Source organism: Daphnia pulicaria, chromosome 5 (assembly GCF_021234035.1).
Source record: "Daphnia pulicaria isolate SC F1-1A chromosome 5, SC_F0-13Bv2, whole genome shotgun sequence".
NCBI lineage: Eukaryota > Metazoa > Arthropoda > Branchiopoda > Diplostraca > Daphniidae > Daphnia > Daphnia pulicaria.
Genome location: NC_060917.1, coordinates 801421 through 823089, shown reverse-complemented (window position 1 = coordinate 823089; position 21669 = coordinate 801421). Strand labels below are relative to the sequence as shown.

At 39.0% G+C, this 21669-nt stretch overlaps 5 protein-coding genes and 1 long non-coding RNA gene across 8 annotated transcripts in view; 4 read left to right on the top strand and 2 right to left on the bottom strand.

Moving 5' to 3' along the window:
- The window catches only part of LOC124340755, a 28437-nt gene extending 10491 nt beyond the window's left edge, over positions 1-17946 (bottom strand). Inside the window, exons 1-2 of the long non-coding RNA XR_006918175.1 lie at positions 17859-17946; positions 2270-2412 (exon numbers count right to left, since the gene is read on the bottom strand). This is a non-coding gene — a long non-coding RNA (uncharacterized LOC124340755). The remainder of the gene's footprint in view (positions 1-2269; positions 2413-17858) is intronic.
- Positions 346-3156, top strand: LOC124340748 (pickpocket protein 28-like). Its single transcript, XM_046793355.1, has 13 exons — positions 346-540; positions 617-829; positions 894-1068; positions 1142-1299; positions 1371-1494; positions 1554-1599; positions 1660-1687; positions 1757-1899; positions 1965-2021; positions 2160-2219; positions 2292-2475; positions 2579-2670; positions 2756-3156. The coding sequence occupies exons 1-13, from the start codon at positions 416-418 to the stop codon at positions 3109-3111; spliced, it is 1761 nt and encodes a 586-aa protein (XP_046649311.1). The 5' UTR covers positions 346-415; the 3' UTR covers positions 3112-3156.
- On the top strand, positions 3841-7002 carry LOC124340749 (pickpocket protein 28-like). Its single transcript, XM_046793356.1, has 12 exons — positions 3841-4112; positions 4204-4416; positions 4522-4678; positions 4741-4898; positions 4959-5073; positions 5133-5176; positions 5256-5285; positions 5354-5553; positions 5643-5702; positions 5778-5970; positions 6054-6145; positions 6220-7002. Exons 1-12 carry the CDS (start codon positions 3979-3981, stop codon positions 6552-6554), a joined length of 1731 nt encoding a protein of 576 aa, XP_046649312.1. The 5' UTR covers positions 3841-3978; the 3' UTR covers positions 6555-7002.
- LOC124340747 (sodium channel protein Nach-like) lies at positions 7201-10906 on the top strand. Its single transcript, XM_046793354.1, has 14 exons — positions 7201-7284; positions 7359-7603; positions 7676-7895; positions 8013-8313; positions 8406-8615; positions 8683-8839; positions 8902-9059; positions 9130-9244; positions 9298-9371; positions 9448-9647; positions 9707-9766; positions 9833-10007; positions 10165-10256; positions 10320-10906. The coding sequence occupies exons 3-14, from the start codon at positions 7877-7879 to the stop codon at positions 10619-10621; spliced, it is 1863 nt and encodes a 620-aa protein (XP_046649310.1). The 5' UTR covers positions 7201-7284; positions 7359-7603; positions 7676-7876; the 3' UTR covers positions 10622-10906.
- Positions 10760-17942, bottom strand: LOC124340754 (pancreatic triacylglycerol lipase-like). Of its 2 annotated transcripts, none has more exons than XM_046793362.1 (12): positions 17863-17942; positions 13225-13285; positions 12999-13150; positions 12800-12919; positions 12577-12723; positions 12397-12505; positions 12218-12325; positions 11900-12153; positions 11695-11827; positions 11488-11617; positions 11206-11409; positions 10760-11139 (listed from the first exon to the last, which is right to left on the bottom strand). In XM_046793362.1, the coding sequence occupies exons 3-12, from the start codon at positions 13062-13064 to the stop codon at positions 11034-11036; spliced, it is 1377 nt and encodes a 458-aa protein (XP_046649318.1). In that variant the 5' UTR covers positions 13065-13150; positions 13225-13285; positions 17863-17942; the 3' UTR covers positions 10760-11033. The 2 variants fall into 2 exon arrangements, with proteins under 2 accessions (XP_046649318.1, XP_046649317.1); XM_046793361.1 differs by lacking the exon at positions 17863-17942 and adding an exon at positions 13357-13472.
- Positions 14961-17472, top strand: LOC124340752 (pickpocket protein 28-like). 2 transcript variants are annotated; one of them, XM_046793358.1, is made up of 11 exons: positions 14961-15170; positions 15238-15447; positions 15534-15690; positions 15749-15909; positions 15976-16090; positions 16166-16239; positions 16309-16508; positions 16579-16638; positions 16707-16890; positions 16955-17046; positions 17113-17472. In XM_046793358.1, exons 1-11 carry the CDS (start codon positions 15034-15036, stop codon positions 17319-17321), a joined length of 1599 nt encoding a protein of 532 aa, XP_046649314.1. In that variant the 5' UTR covers positions 14961-15033; the 3' UTR covers positions 17322-17472. The 2 variants fall into 2 exon arrangements, with proteins under 2 accessions (XP_046649314.1, XP_046649315.1); XM_046793359.1 differs by having other exon boundaries at positions 14962-15170; positions 15749-15906.
- Positions 17947-21669: the final 3723 nt, after the last annotated feature.

Sequence of the window (21669 nt, the reverse complement as noted above, 5' to 3'; positions counted from 1 at the left end):
TCCGTGAATGAGAAACATAAACATACAGATATGTATAATATTGTTATGAACCTGGAAATCTTTTCTTCGAAGTTGCTTTTGTTTCTCAAAATATCATTTAAATGCGAAAAGATATTCCCGACTAGTGCACTTCGCCACGACGACAAACAACGTTCTTTCAGTTTTTCTGATTGATACACAGAGAAAACTCGATCAGTCGGTCGTTAGTGTTTAACAACTTTTGTTTTTTGATGCAATTTTTCCATGAAAAAAGAGAAAGTAGTGTCCTAATAAGTATGTAAAAATCTGGGGGGAAATTTTTATATAAGCCAGGTTTACGAATAAGCGAGAACAGATGCAGTACAATCTTTAAAGTGGAAAGAGACCTAGCAATTGCATCAGTGCGCACGGTGCTGAACTTTGCTTGCGTTGAACCATGACTCACCGTGAAAAAGTGAGGGCTCTTCGGAAACACAAACGGATTTTACAACATTTCTGTGAATCTAGTTCCATTCATGGGCTTAGGCATGTTTATGAAGACGGTAGTTTAATGTTCGAAAGGTATGGAACGACATCAGGTTTGCATTTTTTCGCCCGCTGAATATTGTTTTTAAAATGTTTTCCGATTTTTTGAAAGGGTTGTATGGATCTTCTTGTTTCTCTCTGGCGTTTGTTTTTCAACTTATTTTTGCGTGGAAGTATGGCAAAAGTGGGAACAGTCACCTATACTCACATCCGTTGAAACTCAACTGTACCCATTGAAAAACGTCCCCTTTCCAGCAGTCACAATCTGCAATGTCAACAAAGTGTCTGAAAGCAAGCTCTACGAAGCAATATTAGGCAACCCAAAGTAAGATCATTGACTCTGTTACTAGCTGGAAGCTTGCGCATTACACTAATCGACTTTTCCCAAGGTTTAAGAATGTTAACTATACCAAATTGCAATCGACGCTACGATTCATGACCAAGCTGGATAGAGCTTTTGATGAAGACAATGAGGACGAAAATCAAGAAAAGCTTTTGGAGATGAGTCAACTTTACCAGGCGCGAAATATCTCCGCCACTGATTTGTTCGAAATTTTGAAGAAGGTACAATTAAGTGGAGCGCAGCAGAAGCTAACGCTGCAAATCAATCAATTAATATTCCGCATCTTCTTTATAGGCTGCACCAGCTTGCTCAGACATGATGATGGACTGTAAATGGCTCGAATCTACCGAACCCTGCATGGAATATTTCTCTTTTCTGCCTACTGATGACGGTATGTGCTGCACATTCAACGGAGCAAAATATTTAGACTCGATGCTAGGAATCGAATCTAGGTAATTACACTAAATTAATAATGTAACGAATCCTTAAAAAAACATCACAAAAAAAAAACTAACTTTTGCAGTTCAAATACTTCGCGCGAACCCTTAAAAGTTAACGGTAATGGATATCGGATGGGTTTGACTCTCGTTATCGATGCGAAATTACGAGACTTCAGTGTAATCAATGGCAAATTCGATGGTTTCAAAGTAATCGCTAAAATGTAAGAGATTATTTTGTCACCTGCATTCAACATGTCAATATTTAGGTGCTGGTGCATTCGCCTGAGGAATTTCCAGACGTCGCTGACAGGGGTTTGTTCAAAAAGCATTTTGAAAAATTTGCAAAATAATAATGCCAAATTTTTCTGACAGGATTTGTGCTTGGTCTCGGTACCGAAACGTAATTTTCTAGAAATAAAATTTTTTTTCCCCGTCGATTCTTTACCAAATGATATGACACGTCTTTAAGCTTTGTTGGAGTAAAAGTAACTACCTCTTTCTACACGGAAGAAGTAGCCAGAGAGGTTTCACCAAAGAAACGCCAGTGCCTGATGGAAGGCGAAAAGAATCTCAAGTATTTCGAGTATTACAGCCGATCAGCTTGCCATATCGGTATGACATGTTTCAAGTCACATTTTGAAATTACATTGTTTCTAAAGTGATTGTAATATTTCAAGAATGTGATACTCTTCTCATGCAAGAACGATGCGAATGCCGCCCATATTTTTTCAAAGGTAACGATATTTTCTTTATGAATTTTACAACCAACAGAAATTGAAATAGTGGTAAAAAATAACATTAAAAAACCCAGCGGGAAATTTAAAAGTCGTGAAAAGTACCGGTAACCAAAGTGATAACCACAATATTTCTAGGGGACGATAATACCAGCTTTTGTGAAATGAAGTCATACAAATGCATTTCCAAAGTATTCGGTGAGATTTTGAATTTGGGTCAAATTGATTAAATTATAAAACGCACTGACCTTATTGTCTTCTTGGATCCAGAGGAAATTCGTTCACGCGAAGATGAGTACTGTGATTGTTTGCCTCCCTGTACGGATACCTGGTACGAGCCGGAAATTTCATACGCATCATTCCCCGGACGTGGATTCAATCGAACAAGTACCTACAAAAGAATAGAAAAAAAGCACAAGATTAGTCCTGGCATGAACATCAGGGAATATTTAAAGTGAGTCGAACATCTTATTTCCAAATTTCAAATGCGCTTTTCCTATTTTCTGCAGTCTGAATAACTTATTTAAAAAAATAATCATACTATTTCTTTGATAAAGGTCCAACGTAGCGATGCTTCACGTTTACTACAAAGAAAAGACGGGAATGCGCTATAGAACAGACATTCGATTCGGAGCAGCAGATTTCATCTGTAAGAATTTTCTCTCTGAATTTGTTTTAAAAAACCAAAAAGGGAACCCGTTGAAAAATTTACTATAATTAATAATTTTCTTTAGCTTCAATTGGAGGCCTTTTAGGCCTTGGTCTAGGCATGAGCTTCATCAGCGTCATTGAAATCTTTTATTTCGTATTTCTTCGGCGAATGTTTTTATGGCAGCGCGTCAAATGGACACGCTTTAGCAAGCGGATGACACGCATCTTTAGCAGAAAACCAGAAGAGGGAAAAAAGAGCCGAAGTAATCCGGTTTCATTTGATGCAGTCCAAAACAATAACCTCTGGCTGTCTTCGGCCACCTTAAATTCAACAATCTTGACCATCTCATCTTCTACTTTGGATCACCCAGTTCCTCTCACTCGCCGTCACTCACTTAATTTACCTCCACATTTGCAGAAACAACTCAGCAAGTATTGATAATGTCACCGTTTTGAGTTGAAATAAATTGTGTCAATAGAAAAATAATCGTTTGCCTTCAAGCCGAATTCTGTGTTTCGTGAGGTGGATTCACCTTAAGGCTGAGAATCTAGGCTACTTTATCAACAATTTCGTAATAAAGCAAAACACGACGCATTGTCCTATGGGGGGGGGGGAAACGAATGATTGCTCGGAGCTCTGTCGTGAATGAGAATTTTGACGAGGCAAGTTTTTTGTATTGACGATAAAATTTCCCAACAGTTTTAAGTCGATTCGACAAAAAAAAAAAAAAGATACAATGGAAGCTTTCCTTTGTTGCCTTTTAGGGGGTGGTGTTTCAAGTATTGCGTAATAGGTTCTCTAAGGACCTCTCCTTCAAACTGCCAGCCCGCGGAAAGAGAATGGTGTAGTCCACATAGGCTACATTCATGATGCAATCCGTCTATTCAAGCACAAACAGAACGAACTACCGGTTTTGACTACTGTGGTTACTAGGTTGTACAGCTAGTCTATTAATCTTATTTTTGAACTCAAAATTCCATAGTCAAAGAAAAGTTCAAGGAATATAATTATTAAACACTCATTCAATCATATAATTAATTTGAAGGGAAACTCGATGCGAAGTCTCAGAGAAAGCTCGCGCAGTCCATCTGAAATTGAGAACTCGTTTTTTTTTCTTTCTAGCATCCAAGTGAATGCTCAGAGAAAGTTGCACTCTTTTAACACGAGCGTCGTTCTCGAGATGGGTGTATTGTTGCGCTCCAACAGAGACACAGGTCAGCAGTGAAGAGACAAAAAAAGAGAATTATTCTGCCACGTTTAAATCAGTGTCACAGCTGCTTCGGTGTCTTTTGCAGTGAGTTCATCATGCCTCGTCTGAGAGCAAGAATAAACAAAAGATCGTCCGAAAGAAACCAACGGCTTTTACAACATTTTTGCGAAAATACCTCCATTCATGGCCTGAAACACATTTTCGAAGACGGAAGTCTGTTTTTTGAACGGTACCAAATCATTTACATTTTTCTCGATTATCCGACGATTTAAGTTTAACACTAAATGATTTTAAAATTTTGTAATCGTGATTGTTCGAAGAGTTATTTGGAGCTTGGTGTTTCTCTCCGGCATTTGCTTCTCGGGATATTTCTGTTTGCAAATGTGGCAAAAGTGGGAGCAGTCTCCGTTACTCACATCGGTCGAAACACATCTTTACCCACTAAAGAACATCCCCTTTCCAGCTGTCACAATCTGCAATGTTAACAAAGTCTCGGGAAGAAAACTCAATGACGCAATATCAGGCAATCCCAAGTAAGTTCCTAAGAGATTTATCGGTACCGGTACATCTTTTCTAGTCAAAGGCTTTACTGGACAAACATTAAATGCGATTAAATGGTTGTTAAACATACTAAACAGGTTCAAAGGTGTCTCTTATGCAAAACTGCAAACGACACTGCGTTACATGACTAAACTGGATAGAGCGTTCAACAACGAGGAAGAGTTGCTCAAGCTGAGCCGATATTACGAGGCGCTTAACATCACTGCTCTTGATTTGTTCAAGGTCTTGAAACGAGTATGACAATAAAATAGTTCGTAAATGTTACACGACGTTTAACAACCGTATTCTGAAAACAGACTGCGCCATCTTGTACAGATCTAGTTTTGGACTGCAGCTGGTTAGGGCTTTCAGAACCGTGTATGCAGTACTTTACTTTCTTACCTACTGACGACGGAATGTGCTGCACATTTAACGGAGGAAAATATTTCGACACAATATTAGACCTAGAAACCAAGTAACGTTCAGAGCTATATTCACTAAACGATTATTTTTAATGACATCTTCTTTTTAAAAGAGCCCATGAGCCTTTGAAAGTGAATGGCAATGGATACCGAATGGGTTTGTCTTTAGTTCTCGATGCCGATTTGAATGATTGCAGTGTTACTAGTGGCAAATTCGACGGCTTCAAGGTAACACAAATATGAAATATCTGTTTTACATTATGTCTAATTATTTTTGCGATACTCAGGTGTTGATCCATTCGCCGGAAGAATTTCCTGACGTAGCCCATAGGCAAATTCAGACTTTTTTTACACACTACACTACAGTTTAAAGATTATTTTACCGAGTAATTTTTGTATTGTTCATACAGAGGATTCGTGATAGGTCTAGGAACAGAAACGTAACTACTTTTTTCAATGAAAAACTCGAATTATATTTTTATAAATATTTAATTGTTTTTTTTAAAAGCTTCGTTGGAGTCAAAGCAACCACTTCTTTCTACTCTGAAGAGGTTGCCAAAGAAATACCAGCTTCGATACGTCAATGTCATGTGGAGGGCGAAAAGAAACTGAAATATTTTCAGCGTTATAGTCGATCAGCTTGTTCTGTCGAATGTGATACGCAGTTTATGGAAGAACGCTGTCATTGCCGTCCATTTTACTTCAAAGGTACCCGTTTACGTTCAAGCGAACGCAAATTTGACATGCGTGTTCTAGAATAACACGAAGACGTGAATCTAACGAAATTTTGGTTGCAGGAGATAACCAGACAAAGTTGTGCGAAATTAAGTCCTATGGCTGTATAGCTGAAGTTTATGGTACACAATATTGTAGCTTCTTAATTAACAAATCATAACATAACTTGATGTTGAATGTAATTTTTTTCTTGATAGAGGGCATTCATTTACGGGGAGATATTTGTGGAGAAGAATGCAACTGTTTGCCTCCCTGTACAGATACGTGGTACGAGCCAGAAATTTCCTACGCATCCTTCCCCGGTCGTGGTTTCAACCGAACACGCACTTTTAATCGAATTGTAGCAAGACATAGACTCGATACCGGATCCGAAACAAAAGAATATTTAAAGTAAGTTTTCTGTCCAACAAAAGCAAAAGTGAAAACCTTCAATCACTTTCAACATATAAGGATATTGTGTTTATGTGATGCAGATCCAATGTAGCGATGCTTCACGTATACTATAAAGAAAAGACAGGAATGCGCTACAGAACGGATATTCGCTATGGAATCGAAGACTTTATCTGTAATTCTTTTATCCTCTTATTTCATCAAGACCAATTGATTTAACTAGCTAATTCGTACTTGTTTCATGTGTAGCTGCAATGGGTGGACTTTTGGGCCTCGGTCTAGGCATGAGCTTCATCAGCGTCATCGAATTGTTCTACTTCCTCTTTTATCGGCGCATCTTTTTATGGTTACGTACTAACTGGTCAACGCACAAGAAGGCACCTGAAAATCAAACGATGGTGATTGCGCCTCAGCATTCCTACCGAACATCTTCCAAATCGAGGAAAAGTCCACCGTCTTCGCCAACAATAAATCCGTCATCCTCGAACATCTGGTTCCTCAGCCTCGATGGACACTCGCAACTCGTTCGCCGTGGATCAACGAATTTACCTTCTCAAATACAGGGTCGGGTTTTTAAATATTGATAATCATCAAGAACTCCCAGAATCATAATTAATAACCCTATATTAAATCTGCCGAGTAATGTAAATATCTTGTTTGGTATGCGCAGAAGAAAAAGAAAAATACGAAATGGAATCTTCATCGTCACTTTAAACAAGTCGATTCACTGAACAACAGAAAAGGATTTTTTAAATTAAAAATATGTCATCCGTGTATGTCCATTTAGGTTGAATGAAGGGAAAATATCAATTGTTTCCCCGTTACACGGGGGTTTTAAGTCACATAAACATTTATATCCCCCATAGATTTCAAGACGGTTCAAAACGTTTTATTACATGGCCAGTTATAACATGACGTCACGCCCTAAAGAGAAAGCTTAGGGACATTGGCAGAAGAATCTAGAAACTTTTTTCTGTGTAATCAATTGCCTATTAGCTATTATGGCAGGGGAAAGTTAGGTCTTATTAGTTCTTACTTCTACAACGTTCTACACATAACATATTCTAGATAAATTTGGAATTCAAGATGTGCATAGCTGGATTCGTATAATATTCTGATATAGAAAAATAAACGTATCAGCAATCAGCATACGAGTTTTTCAAAATTTCAAAAAAGGTTCGATACAGTTTACATATACATATACGGTATACAGTTTAGAGTTTACACAAATCCAAATCCTCTTTCGATTTTTCTCGACCAGTTTGCAATCTCCAAAATCTAAACTATTGCAGTAGTGCAGCCGGATTCTATTGGGTTTGTATTAGCTTCGAAACATATGGGAAAACTTGGAACGAGTTACTGATGACAAAATAAGTCCGCGCCTGAAGCCCTGAAACCGTATAATCTTGTCAAAACTTGTATACTTCGACTTGTTCGTGAGAATTGTAACTGACTAATTTTGGTTATCGATGTGATTTTGAAGTACCGTTGGAGTGACATGTGACTACAGTATGTACACATCAACTGTAATACCAAATATATGGTAACCCAGTGCGGTAACAGTTTGATGGATTTTACCAGTGGTGAATTATCTACCTACTTTGCTCCTGGTTTTCGACTCGGATAAGAACCAGTTCGTAGTTTGAATTTACCATTGGAATTCGGACAAACATGCTAATGGTTTTTATTAATCGGAGTCTCGGAGAACCTGAAAAAAAAACTGTTCATTTTTTTCTTCTTCCATTAAGGCGCATCAGTACTTGAAACAAGTTATTCCCAGGGTACGGTACTCGAATAAAACTTGATTCGTGCTGTATCTGTCTCATGAAGTGACACAACTGGCATTTTTAACCCATTTTGGTTTCATGAATAGAGGGACGCAACTAAATAACCCGAAATAAATTGTATGGTTGTTTTTTTAAGTGGTAAGACAAGAGTTGAGATTTTTAAATCCCACAACTAAAAGCAAATAAAAATAATTGGGTGTGCCAATGACAAGACGACGAGTTTATTTTTATTTTTGCTATTGTATGCTTTTCAAGATTTAACGAAAAGGACGGAAAACGAGTTTAACTGGCATTTCGACCATCAAAGAAGACAAGACGAACACAAGAGGAAGTCAACTGCAGCTATATACTGCTTCCCTAATAGTTGCCTTCACATTGAAAGACAACAGTTGACAGTAGCAAGTCACAAGAAAATGTTGGATTTCCCGGATAAATCAGAAACCCGGAACAAAACACGCTACCGAATCAGCGGTCGTTTTTTCAAACACTTCTCCAATAACTCGTCGATTCATGGACTGAAATTCATTACGCAAGACGGGGTTTCGTGGTTTGAACGGTTAGTCGTGTTATTCTTTGAATTTGATTTACATCTGTGTAGAGACGTTGTCGATTCAATTCTTTAATCTACTCGAGTTTTCTGCGCAATAGTTTCATGTGGATTCTCGTTTGTTTGTGTGGAATCCTCTTCACGTCCTTTTTCTGTTGGAAAATTTGGCTAAAGTACGAAAACTCGTCCGTTTTCACGTCACTCGAATCCCCTCGATTCCCGCTCAATGACAACCCATTCCCAGCAGTAACTATTTGCAGCGTCAACAAAATATCAGAGAAAAGATTACGCTTCGCCCTCCTTGATCCAAGGTATAATTCAATTGATAATTATAACTTGATCCCATAAAGTCGAATGCATTTACATTTTCATAAAAAGGTACAAGAATGTTTCGTTTGCTACCATTCAAAGGACGCTAAGGTACATGACGAAACTAGATCGAGCCACAAAGAAAGAACATGATTTGGGAGTCTTGAGTCGCTTCTACAAATCGGAGAACATAACAGCAACTGATTTGTTCGACTTACTCAAAAGGGTAACACAAGTGTTAACGCAAATGCAGAATTGTCGCAATAAGAATTAATTTAATAAATACAGACTGCTCCCCATTGTCGGGATTTTGTCATGGACTGCATATGGCAAGGGGTGCCGGATAAATGTAACGATTATTTATCCTACCGTCCTACTGATGATGGAATGTGCTGCACTTTCAACGGAGCTTACTACAACGACCAACAACTGGGAATCCAATCCAGGTAACTCGCTTAAAATTCGCAACAGAACCGGTCAAGAACGCAACTAATCAAGTGCAACATTTTAAATCAGAAATTACCAGCCGTTACAAATCGATGGAAATGGATACCGAATGGGTCTCTCTTTAGTACTGGATGCTAACGTAAATGATTATAGTGTAACCAACGGCAAGTTCGACGGCTTCAAGGTAATTGACAATTAAACACAAAAGGGAAATTTATCATGTTATGTTTGCTACAGGTACTGGTTCACGGCGGTGAACAGTTTCCGGACATATCTGATCGCGGCTTTGCCCTGGGTGTTGGAACCGAAACGTACTGTGTTCTAATTTTTTAGTTGGTTACAATTTATTTGATTATTATTTTTTTTTTACGTTGATGGGGGTGGTAGGTACGCCGGACTCAAAGGGATTTCCACTGTGATCTCTAATCAGGCGGTCTCTACAGTGCCACATAAGAAACGTGGGTGTGTTGTTGACGGAGAAGTACAATTGAATTACTTCACACGGTACAGTCAGTCGGCCTGTGTAGCCGAATGCACCACACGGAAAATGCAGAAGCTTTGCAACTGTCGGCCTTACTTCTTCCGAGGTTTAAAAACTTCTAGCTTTTGTTTAAAATACTTTTTCACGCAATTTAATTACTTTTAGCTGAAGAATCAGTGCCGCTATGTGATGTGGAAAACTATTCCTGTATCTCCGAGGTTTATGGTAGTGAATAATTTCCCACAGTCATCATTAATCGGTTCAAAATGTAGCATGGATTTAATTTTATAGAGGAAATGCGGCGGAACGGAATAAATACGTGTGGCTGTTTGCCCCAGTGCAATGACCAGTGGTTTGAACCAGAAATATCTCAAGCCAGCTTCCCAGGACGAGGCTTTAATTCATCCCGTACCTTCACTCGTTTGGCAGAAAAACTAAATCTAGAACCTGATCTCCAGTATTTCAAGTTAATACATAACCAGGCTATATCTTTTGTTTTGTTAAAAAGTAGTGTCTTGCTAGTAAACAAACCAGTAACGCAACAATACGGGAATCCGAAAAATTCGTTATGTGTGTCACTGGTTTGTTGAGTCAACGAAAACTCATTCCGTTATTGCTTCTAGGTCAAACGTGGCAGTCCTACACGTTTATTTCAAGGAGAAGACAAGTTTCCTATACAAGACCGACATTCACTACGGAATTGAGGACTTTATTTGTAAGAAGGCTAAAAGTTTAAAACGTTTTAGAAAATTTACGTTAATTTGTTTTCGTTTTCCAGCGGCTGTGGGCGGTATCTTAAGCCTGGGCTTAGGCATGAGCTTCATTGGTGCCGTCGAGTTGCTATACTATCTTTTCTTTAGATGCTACGTCCCTGTACTGTCTTCCTCACAGGAACGGTCAAGTGAAAACTCGACGGAAGAACCTCTTCCACTTTCTTATCGCTCGGAAAAAGACAACAGATCGCTACATTCATCAAGTAACTCGCCAAATTCTTCCACATTGAACCTTTCCGATTCACAGCTCGAAGAAGCGATAACAAAGCCAGAAAATGTTAAAATGGTCGAGATTGCTCTAGATTAGTTATGCAAGGCGTCACCAATGGCAACGCAAAAACAAAACAAGCAAAAAGCCGTCGCCTTCAAAGCAAGAATGTTCTCATAATCTATGCACCACATCGTCTTTAATTTATTGAAATCTGTGAAAGGAAAATCCGACGTGTGACTCGGAAAATAAAATTACATTATATTCAAGAAATCGTTTGTTTTCAAGTATCAGAAATATTCATTGTCAATTTCCAATAATCAAGCGCATGTGAATGTCCGTCAAAACCGTCCCAAGGCCGTCAATTCAATTTCGAATAGTATTTTTTTAAAAATCACCACCCATAGCCTTACTTTCCGCAACCAAAATTCCCAGAACACAAAAGAAAGTGATAGACAAAATGTTCACTGTGTTACACCATAACCGTTTTTTTGCTTGTTTGTTTTTTTATTTACTTCGCGCAAGTACCACCGACGGAAAAATCGGAACTGGATTCAGATCCGATAATTCCAGGACTAGATGATGGACAGGCTTTAAGAGTGTTTGCGATTCTATTTCTAAAGTACAAAAAAAGAACGACTTTGATCATGAAAAGAATGGAGATTTTAAAACATGCAAATTACATTTCTGGGTAGTTGTTGAGCGATGAAATTGTGACGCTGTTCACATAAAGCTTTTTGTTGCATAATGAACCGCAAATCGTTGAAGGGTCCAATGGGTTAACTACATAATCCCAGCGGAGATTCACTTTTCTCGTCTTGCCAATATTAGTTCCAATAGAAAAAAGGTACTGATAATTTTTCCCATGTTCTAGCTTTGCGCCAATACTGTAGATCGACAAAAAATATTTAGCGCTTCCACAGTTTTCCTAAGCTATCCAAGAATATTATTTGAATTCTTTATACTTTGACTGTATTAGCTGGACGTTTGACACGGCACCTTTGTCTCCACCAACAGTCAATCCAAGTTTTCCATTTACAGTTATTTTAGCGTGCTGTGCCTTCGCCAGGCTTACGTTAACTGCGTAATGCATTCCTGGATAAAATCCGCGTGATAAAACCTACCGCGTTAAATATTTAATTGAAAATGATTTAAAAATATGCCTATCTTACGACAATAAGGAACATTAGAGCCGGTATTGAAAAATAATTTGACATTTCTCCGAGAGCGACTGGGATAACTAGAGGCCTGTAACCCGAACGGGACACATTTGGTATTGTCAGATCCACAAGAAATGCAGGCTCCCTTGTTTTTCGAAACAAAAATGTGAATAAAGATTAATAATACCAGCATATGCTGGATTAAAAGAGGTGTTACTTTGTTGAAAGAGTCATAGTCGGAGCATTCATACGCTACAGTCTGGCAGTTGTTACGTGAGAGAAACGAGTCACTATACAAATAAATGACTCGCATGTGGTCGCAAGCGACGATATCCGTTAAAGTGGTGTTGGCAGCAGCCAGAGCAGAAATGCTAGCTACAAAGTTAGCAGGGTATGGCTCACAGCCAGGTTGTACTTCTCCACCGTTAGGATAAAAGTCTAGGTGGCCCACAGGCTCCGAAAGTCCAAAGCCTTTGAGACGACAAAAGATAATGATTTCGCTGTTTGAATGCCTATTCAAGGTTTCTTAATTTACCTAATGCACCACCATCAGTGTGAATGGCTTCAACAAACTGAGCGTCAGATGGATCCAAACGAACAAAAGGGGGCATACTGCGAAAAGATGGACCGGCAGGATCCAAACCTTTACAGAGCCAATTTTATTGTATGTAAGACAAAATGACTATGCAAAATTAAAAGAGATAAAAAACGAACCTGAAATACGACCGAGATTAAGAATTTTTTCTCCTGCGTATCCCGCTATGTGCGATCCCAAGCTATGTCCAATCAAATGGACATCAGAAGCCTTCACGCCAAGTTTTGCCTAACACAATCGATTTCAAGTAAAAAAAGGAAATAAAACCACCCTCTGCTGACACATTTTCTGATGCCTACTATCACAGTGTTGACAAGGAACGCGATTTCTAGCCCAACGAGCCGTGTGTTTGCAACTGCTTGGCCATAAGTAGTGTACGCTCCAGCTCCCCAATGTACAACGATGACATTGAAATCTCCATTACCCAATAATCTTGCAACTAGCGTCTGAAATAACACAACGTCAATCCTCCAGTTTAAATGTGACTGAACAGAACAAGAAAACTTTAGAATTTGGCTTTACAGTGATGCGGTCTTCGTATGCATCGGCAAGATAACCGTGAATATAGAACTTTGTTGGTCGAGATGCTTTGAATGAAGCGGCAGTAATTTCAGTCGTATTTTTGGCAGAAATTTTGAGCCCCTGCGTAAGAAACAAGTGCATGTCTAACGGTCAAGTTGTTCGAACAATTTTATTAAAAAGAAAAGATTTTGTTTCTCACTTGCATTGGTTTCTCTCGGGTGAATAACGTGAAATGCGTATTGATTCTATTCCTAGTCATTGGCATCAAGTTAATCGGTCTATGCAACGAATTGTACCATGACTGATTCAAAGCGAGACATCCTAATTCTCCGTAGCAGACCGGAGTTGTATCTGTAAAGCCATCCATTGGAAAAACATTATTCGACCTTGTCTAATTTTTAAAACAAATACTATGTTCTTCTTGCCTACAACGTTCGCCGAAACATTTAGACCGCTACTTTGTTTTCCAAATGAATTAGTTTCAACCTGGGAATTTTGAAATAGAAAAGAAATAAAAATTTAGAAACTCCGTTAGAGTGTCAATTCTTTGTTTTTACCTTTGAGGAGGCGTTCGCCAACACGATAAAAAGAGGAACACAAGCAAAGCAAAATAATATCTTCGTCATTTCGAGCGGACGAACAAAATCACAGAACACGCACAGGATAATCAAGTACCCTAACTCGCTAGTGTGGCAGATTGAATGTACACAAGAACATCCAATTCGGAGACTTATAAACCCGGAGATTACGGAAGTCCATTTCCGATATGCTGACAGTGAAAGGCATGTGGGTTTTCAATAAATTCAAGGAATTGGGCACCGGAGTTCATGACCGTCGCTTACTTTACAAACGCTGTATATTCCATGAATACGTGGGTTGATTGAATCGTTTTGGTTGTTTCTCAGCACCTGTACAGTTCATGAATATTTAATATCCTTTACCCTTTACGCCTTTACCCAATGCTCTACATGAGTAGGATTCGCTTGTTTGCATACAAATTGATACAAACGATGTGTCAAGTTCCCTAACCCGGATGTGTTTCACTACTGCTGCTAAGTGATATGGATATGGACTGATGATAAATCAATTGAGTACGTAACCACGCCTATAAAACATTGAAAATACCATTCAGTTGCAAACGAAACTGAATAATATTTTGCTTCGATAAAATTAATTTATGATTCTTCTCGGCACGCTGAAATTATTAAAACTCAAAAGACGCGCGGCAGCTATGTTAGGAGGTTCTTTCATTCTTTGAAACAAAGGATTCGAAAAGTGTTTGAAAGAATATCTGCAAAACAAGACTAAAACGGATTGGGGGAATGAAAGGGTGGAGTAGCACAGGACGTCGGAAGTCTGACTGTCTTTTTTCATCGTTTGAAAATTGCGTTTATTTATTTTTTACCGTAACACACGTTAACCGAGAATAGGGCCAGTGGAGCACGAGTCATTATTCCTACACATTTTGAACGACTTCCTCCACCGCAACTGTTAGACAATCAGTTGGCTTCAATAACAAATGAACTCCATATTCTCTGTTTACAGGCGTTGTAACATTGTAGTTTTTAACGACAAAACTAAACTTACGTCATGTTGCGTGCCATCATAAAATCATTCTTCTACTTTCGCCGTCGTTCTCCCAGCGCTTGTTAAACCTTCATATACTAAAAAAAAACATACCTTCCCATGAAGATCGCACCTAGTCTTTTTTGGATTCAATGCCAACAAAAGTTGATATTTAAAATGGGTCCGTATAAGACTGTGGGCTGCTCGTGCATCTTAAGGTCGTCCTGAAGATGATTCGACACATTGCTCAACTGGAAAATACCCACCGTCTTCAGCTTACGTTTCCATGCTTCAAGCTATTAACCCATGTTTCACCTTCAAACGCTGTCCAGGTATGGCGGCATAACTTTAAAAAAGCACTGAGGCAGTGGCCATGATTCCTTGACTCTCAATATTTCTTCTTCAAAGAGATATGACTAGACCCTTTTAACCTGCCCTACGTAGTAAGGCAATATAGGCTGCGTGATGTACGCATTACAAAAGCGGTGTGAAGGAAAAGGGCGAACCAAAGTCATAAAATTCGTCTGAAGGAAATGCGCCCCTGGTAAAACGAACAAACGGTGTCTATACCCTAGTCACGGGCATGTGGCGCTATGTTCCCATCAATGCGGTAAAACACTTTCAGTCGACAGTCAACAGTGTCCGAGTGCGGAGTGAGAAAGTCAATAATGTCGTCCCGAAAGATCTCCACTCAGAGCCGAAAGGTGTGCCAAAATGGAGGCAAGTACTTTAAGCAGTTCTGTGATTCCACTTCTCTTCACGGGTTAAAATACATCACAGAAGAAAAAAGCCATTGGTTGAAAAGGTATTTAACAGAATCGATTTCAAACGATAAAAGCATTGTCCCGTTATATTAAATTTTCTTTTAAAAGAGTCATGTGGACCTTGGTTTTCCTGGCTGGAATTTTCTTTTCTGGCTATTATTGCTGGCAAATGTGGAAGAAATGGGAAGACTCCCCCGTCCTCATGTCGCTTGATTCTAACCGTTATCCACTAAAAAATATTCCCTTCCCAGCGGTAACCATATGCAACGTCAATAAGGTCTCCAAGACAAAACTACTTCGAGTCATGGAAGACCCAAGGTCGTATTCAATCATCCCTAAAAGTACTCACGACTCGTCCGAGGCTGTTTTCCTAATTTATTCCCTTGAAAATTTCTTTTATAAAGATACAAGAACATCACTTACGATAAAATGCAGCAAACCTTGAGGTACATGACGAAGCTCGACAGGGCGATCAAAAACGAAAAGGAATTAGAAAATTTAAGCGAATTTTATCGGACGCAAAACATTTCATCTGCGGATTTGTTTGACGTTCTTAAAAAGGTAACCTGACACTAATTTTCTTGGCAATTGAATTACGAGACGCTTTTCTTCCACTTAGTCGGCGCCATCCTGTCGAGACATGGTCATGGACTGTATCTGGCTCGGTATTCCGGCGCCGTGTTTCGAGTACTTTTCTTTTCTTCCTACGGATGATGGCATTTGTTGCACTTTCAACGGAGCTAAATACAACGATCCGGAGTTAGAAATCGAATCTACTACGTAAGAGTGAAGATATCATAAGCCTGTCTTTAAGTCGAGGATAAACATGATGTTGTTTTAATCCAGCGATCACGAACCTCTTCGGGTGAGCGGGAACGGATACCGAATGGGACTCGCCCTGGTGATCGATGCTGACATAGAAGATTATAGTGTGACCAACGGAAAATTTGATGGTTTTAAGGTAACATCCCGTAGGGGAAACATTCAACAAGTAGTCAATAAAAAATATTAAAAAAGTATGCAAAATGAAAAACAGGTACTGATTCACACGTCAGAGGAATTTCCAGATGTTGCTGATCGTGGATTCGTCCTTGGCCCTGGCACTGAAACGTTCGTATACTTCCAAAAGAATCGCAAATTCAATGTTGAAAAAAAAATGACGCAATTTGAATTCATTAGATTCGTCGGAGTCAAAGGAATAACAACATTCAACACGGAAGAAGTGGCAAAAGATGTAACGCCAGCACGACGCCAATGTCAAGTGGAGGGCGAACAAAAGTTAAAATATTTTCCACGTTACAGTCGATCGGCTTGTACTATCGAGTGTGCCACACGACTTATGCAAGAGCGATGTAAATGCAGACCATATTTTTTCAAAGGTTAGTTTCCGGCCCAAAAACACTAAAATCTATTTGTACATTTTAAAAAATCTATCTTGGTCTACATTAGCCGACATAGGAACGAAGCTGTGCAATTTGGATTCCTACTCTTGCATCTCTGATGTTTACGGTATTTAAATGTCAACTCAACACACAAGAAAAATAATAAAGAGTGAAATATTTGTTTTCAAATTTTAGAAGACGTAAGGCAAAACGAGGATAAGATTTGCCACTGTCTTCCTCCTTGCACAGACGTGTGGTACGACCCAGAAATTTCGTATTCGTCTTTTCCCGGAAGGGGATTCAATTTAACACGCACCTTTAAACGTCTAGTGGCTGGACGAAATCTCAGTTCTAATGCAGACAGCAACGAATATTTCAAGTAACCCAATTAAAAAAAAAAAATTAAATTACTGTTCCAATTTAAACGTCCCTTGTTACCACAGATCAAATGTCGCAGTACTTCACGTCTACTACAAAGATAAGACTGGCGTACGATACAAAACTGACATTCGTTTTGGCGTTGAAGATTTTATTTGTAAGACCATTTTATCCCATAAATTTTTTTCAATTACAAATTCAACATTTTTTGGTTTGCCAACAGCTGCCACCGGTGGACTTTTGGGACTAGGTTTAGGCCTCAGCTTCATCAGTGTTTTTGAGCTACTTTATTTCCTCTGCCTGCGCTGGTTTTTCCCCAAGATAAAATCAAAATCCCGAAGCAGAGACGAATCACTAGATTGCAACACTCTCCCACCTGCCAACAAATGGGCTTCAACAACAACAGTCGGGACAAACATTTCAATCTCATAACTGAAAAACTTGCCATCATAAAAATAACAAACAAGCATTCCTAGAACTAATCGCCTTCTATTGTTATTTCGCATACAGTCCTTTACATGCCTACTCTCATGATTGGAATTTGGAATGGGCTGCGGTTTAATACAAGCTATTTTGAAACCAACTGAAAAGGTATTCTAATCAAAGTGGTGGTAACACATTTTTTCAAATTGATTGGCAAATAGGTTGTGGACACGACTCAAATATCAAGATGGAATTTTTATTTCGAAGGAAATAAAATGGCCATTCGATGGGAGGAAAGAAAACCTCAAAAACTGAATTTCAATACTCGTATTAATTGCTAAGAAAGAACAGGAAGTGACTGTGATATAGTACGTAAGAGCGTCTCGTGAAAGCCACGAGGAAAGCCAAGTCAATTTGGCGCCAAGTCTTAATCTTTACTTCCTTTAATTAAACCCAAGTAACCCATTAAGAACACTTTGTTCAAACGAACGCTCGTTCTTTATTCGACCACCGTTCACATAAAACGTGCTAATAAAGAGAAAATACTTACATGATAAGCGGTGAACCCCAATGTCGCCTGACGTACTTGTAGAACGAAAATGTCGCCTGACGTACTTGCAGATGGAAATTCGGTCTCGATGTTGAAGGCCTTGCAGTCACGCCATCACTTTTCAAATCATCATTCTTTTGTTTGAATGAATCGTGTTTAATTGTTTGGCACATTGTAAATAGTCTTTTGGCACGATCAATAGTCATGGACACAAAAAATTTAGACTTCTTCATTCAACCTCTCCCGATCAGCTACTGAAGTTTCCCCTGTCCCTGTACCTGTAGATTCGCGGGGAAAAACTCGCCATAGGGGGAAGGGGGAGCAAAAAATGCAAAATAGGAAACTTTAAGTTTTTACAAAATGGCCGATGCCAGATTTCTTTTTTATTTCTATGTGCAAATACAGAGCACAAATTACAATTACAGCTAAACCGGTTTCCGGAAAGAAAATATAACTCTTCAAAAATTTTTTGAAGAAAAAAGAAAAAAGAGACAATTTGATGTGCTTTATTAAATTATGGTCTAGTTCTGGATAGTAGAAAAAAAATACATATCGTTCCAAGACAAATATTGTCACGTGGAATCCAGAAACACACACGTGTTAATGGATTTCACGTGAATCTCTTTCACCCTTCTGATTGTAAGGTCACGTAGAGTTATCTACTTGACCATCTTAATGACTCTTCCGTATGCACTTTCCACTTTACCCTCGAAAGGGGTTGAAACTGTTTAGCGGTCATCTAGACCTTATCTAGATGACAATCTTTCTCTAGATTCTTCCGGCGTCACCCGGTAACAGGGTGACGCTTTCCTTTAAATACCGCGAGTCAAATGAGACTCGGGGGTGAGTCTGTTCTCGGCATCTGCTTAGGTTGTTCCAATACACTCAGTACTTCTCTAGAAATCCCCGTCACAATATGTCACCTACATACTAATCCCCGTGCTATTTTAAGAATGCTTCTGGTGAGATTTCATTCGAGGCTTTAAACTTAGCAAAATTAAACGCAGCGCGGTTATAGTCCCAGCCATTTTCTTTCAAACACTTTAGTGACCAAAACATATTCATGTGGCCAACAGTTGATTCAATGATGGTCGCGCTGCCTTTCAAACGCCCCGTATTGCTGGCGGTTGTGTCGAAACAAAGGCCAATGACGTTCTTCAATATGCCCCAATCTTCTTATAAATCGACTACAGCTCGATGATGGGCGACACCTGTGGAATCTGAAATTACTGGAATTCCTAACAACTTTGGTGATTCAATCTGAGGTTTGCCACTGACTAACACAGCCACGCGATCGCCAACATTTCTAAATTTTTCTATGACTTCTAAAACTTCTTCGATGAATATGAGGTTTTGAGCATATATTAGTTGTATATTGAAGAACTTAAATACGAAAGGCCGCTAAAAAATTCCAAGTACAACATCTCGAGCGCAGGGGAAAATAGGAATAAAAATGCAAATTTAGCTATTTTCTCACGGCTGGCAGGGTCAAATATTTCTTTAAAAATCTGAAATTTTGTATTTATCATTATTTTAGTACTGGGCACCCCAATGTAAAAGGCCGCCTTGAATTTCAAAAATGTCGGAAATATCCATTTCGCGCTCAATTTTTTAAACATGTTGCAATGTTGCCCCCCCCCCATTTTGTTACTCTCTCTCATCCCCCTTTTTCTAACGCCCCCTCTTTATTCTAGAAATCTCTAGAACTGACCTTGGCTCCGCCAAGGTAGGTCGCAGCTTCTTTCTCTCTTGCCCTCTCCTTTCCGATTTCGCCTCGCCCGCATCACGGCAGGTTGACTCTCTCAGTTTCTCCCTCTTAGCTATTCAGTTTTGCCCACTTTCTCAACTGTATTAATTCTATGTTCCCAATACAAGATTGAAATGAAACACCCTAAGCTTCGCATGGAAGAAGAGCGAAGCCATCGCAAAATTGTTTCGAGTAAATCAACGTTTCTAATGTTTCAAATTGATTCGTGTGAACATCCTTGCAAAGACCAGCCTCGTGCAGCATAAGCCATAAGCTACAGTAGGCCTAATCTTCTAGAGTGGCATAGTTTGACACCACTGGCAACAGCGAGAGCTTTGCGGAGCTTTGGAAGACTTTTACTATTCGTAACTTGCAATGCATCGAGCAGTGGAGGTGGCTCATCCTTATTCTCGTGCCTTTGTTGTTCCTATTTACAAATTATTTAGTTAGAATCAAAATACACTTAAAAATGATAAAAGTGACTTCAATCCAGTCAAAACTCCATCTAAGTACTCTGTGCAGTAAGTAATTCGTTAATGAAACCTTATCCACGGGATTGTAAGGAGTTTTCGGTTGAGCAGGGTTTCGTGTTAGGGGATTTCCTGTTTCATAGATTTCAACAATTACAAATAAATAAATAACAAATCCTTAAATAAGTCTAATACACTTTAATACCAAGGATCGGCTGAGGAATACTTTCAAAATTAGACTTTCCCGAGGTAATTGCTTCGTTGACAGAAACCACATTAGCCCTACTGTCCGACCTAGGCTTTTTACATTCGTTTTCTGGAAGTGAGTCAATGTCCGCTTTTTTCTTTTTTGCAGTTTGGATTGAGGGAAGGGGTCAATTTTTGGGGGGGAGTGGGTGGGAAGGTGTCAATTTTTTTTGGGAGGGGGGTGGACAGGGAGGGGGTCGATTTGGGGGGTTGGGGGAGTGGATGGGGGGTCGATTTTTCTACCGGGGGGCCTACCCCTCCACCCTACCTTTATTAAACTGCTTTCGTTTTGTTTCGGTTCAGTTGTTAAGCTGACGGACAGACATCACACAAGTAAACAAACACCAGCAAGAGGAACCTGCCGCCAGCACCTCCTGGTTCACCTGTACTCATAACAAGGTCCGTTCCTAATGAGACTTTCAGCTGTTATTATCTTTCCGCCGTAAAAGTACCTTGTTGGCCACTCACAAATTGAGGATGCCATTCGATATTGCGTTGTCAACATTATAACACCATCATTCTCCTGATTAACTACCAGTCTTGTGGTATGTAAACGATTGAACATGGAGTGATGAAACCGTTGTAATCAATGTAACCATATTCCAATGTTGTAATGTCTGTCTGACTTTCTTCTTCGCTTTCCAACTTTCCTACTAATCTTTGGTCTTTCCTTTCCAATTGTAATCATGTTCTTATTATATCAGGATGATCTTCCTGAATTAGAAGATGTTCCTCCCAAATGGAACGGAAAGACCAACTGGGTTCCAAAGTTGGATAGGGTGATGATAGATGGTGAAGACAGCGATTGGAAATACTGGAGCTGGGACTGCGAGTTTGAAGAAGAAGACAAAAACATGGGAGAGTCCTGCGAGGGAGAAGAAGAAGGTTTGGGGTAAGCCATATGAGAGAAGAAGAAGAAGTTGGAAGCGAGGAAGAAGAGGAACACAATGCAGAGGGAGGGGAATTCAGGCTAGAATAGTTGATATCTCTTTTCTGTGCTTTCTTTACATCTGTATGATGAAAATTAAAAATACATTAAATTTTAAACTAAATTAAAACTTAAACTTTCGTGTTGTTTTGCTTCTTTTCTGTGGGATTACATTAATAAAAGATATCTGTATAACGAAAATAAAAAAATATATTAAATTTAAAACTCATTTAAAACTTAAAATTACTCACCTTTTATAAAGACTCTGGTTCGGTACACGAGATGCTTCTTCAATTATACAGCAAATAAATCGATTAAAAGGAGTTTCCCTGATAAATAACAAAGAAACATTAATTTATACAAAAATTTAGGTAAAAATTGTTATTAATACTCAAGAAAAAGATTCTCCATTTCTC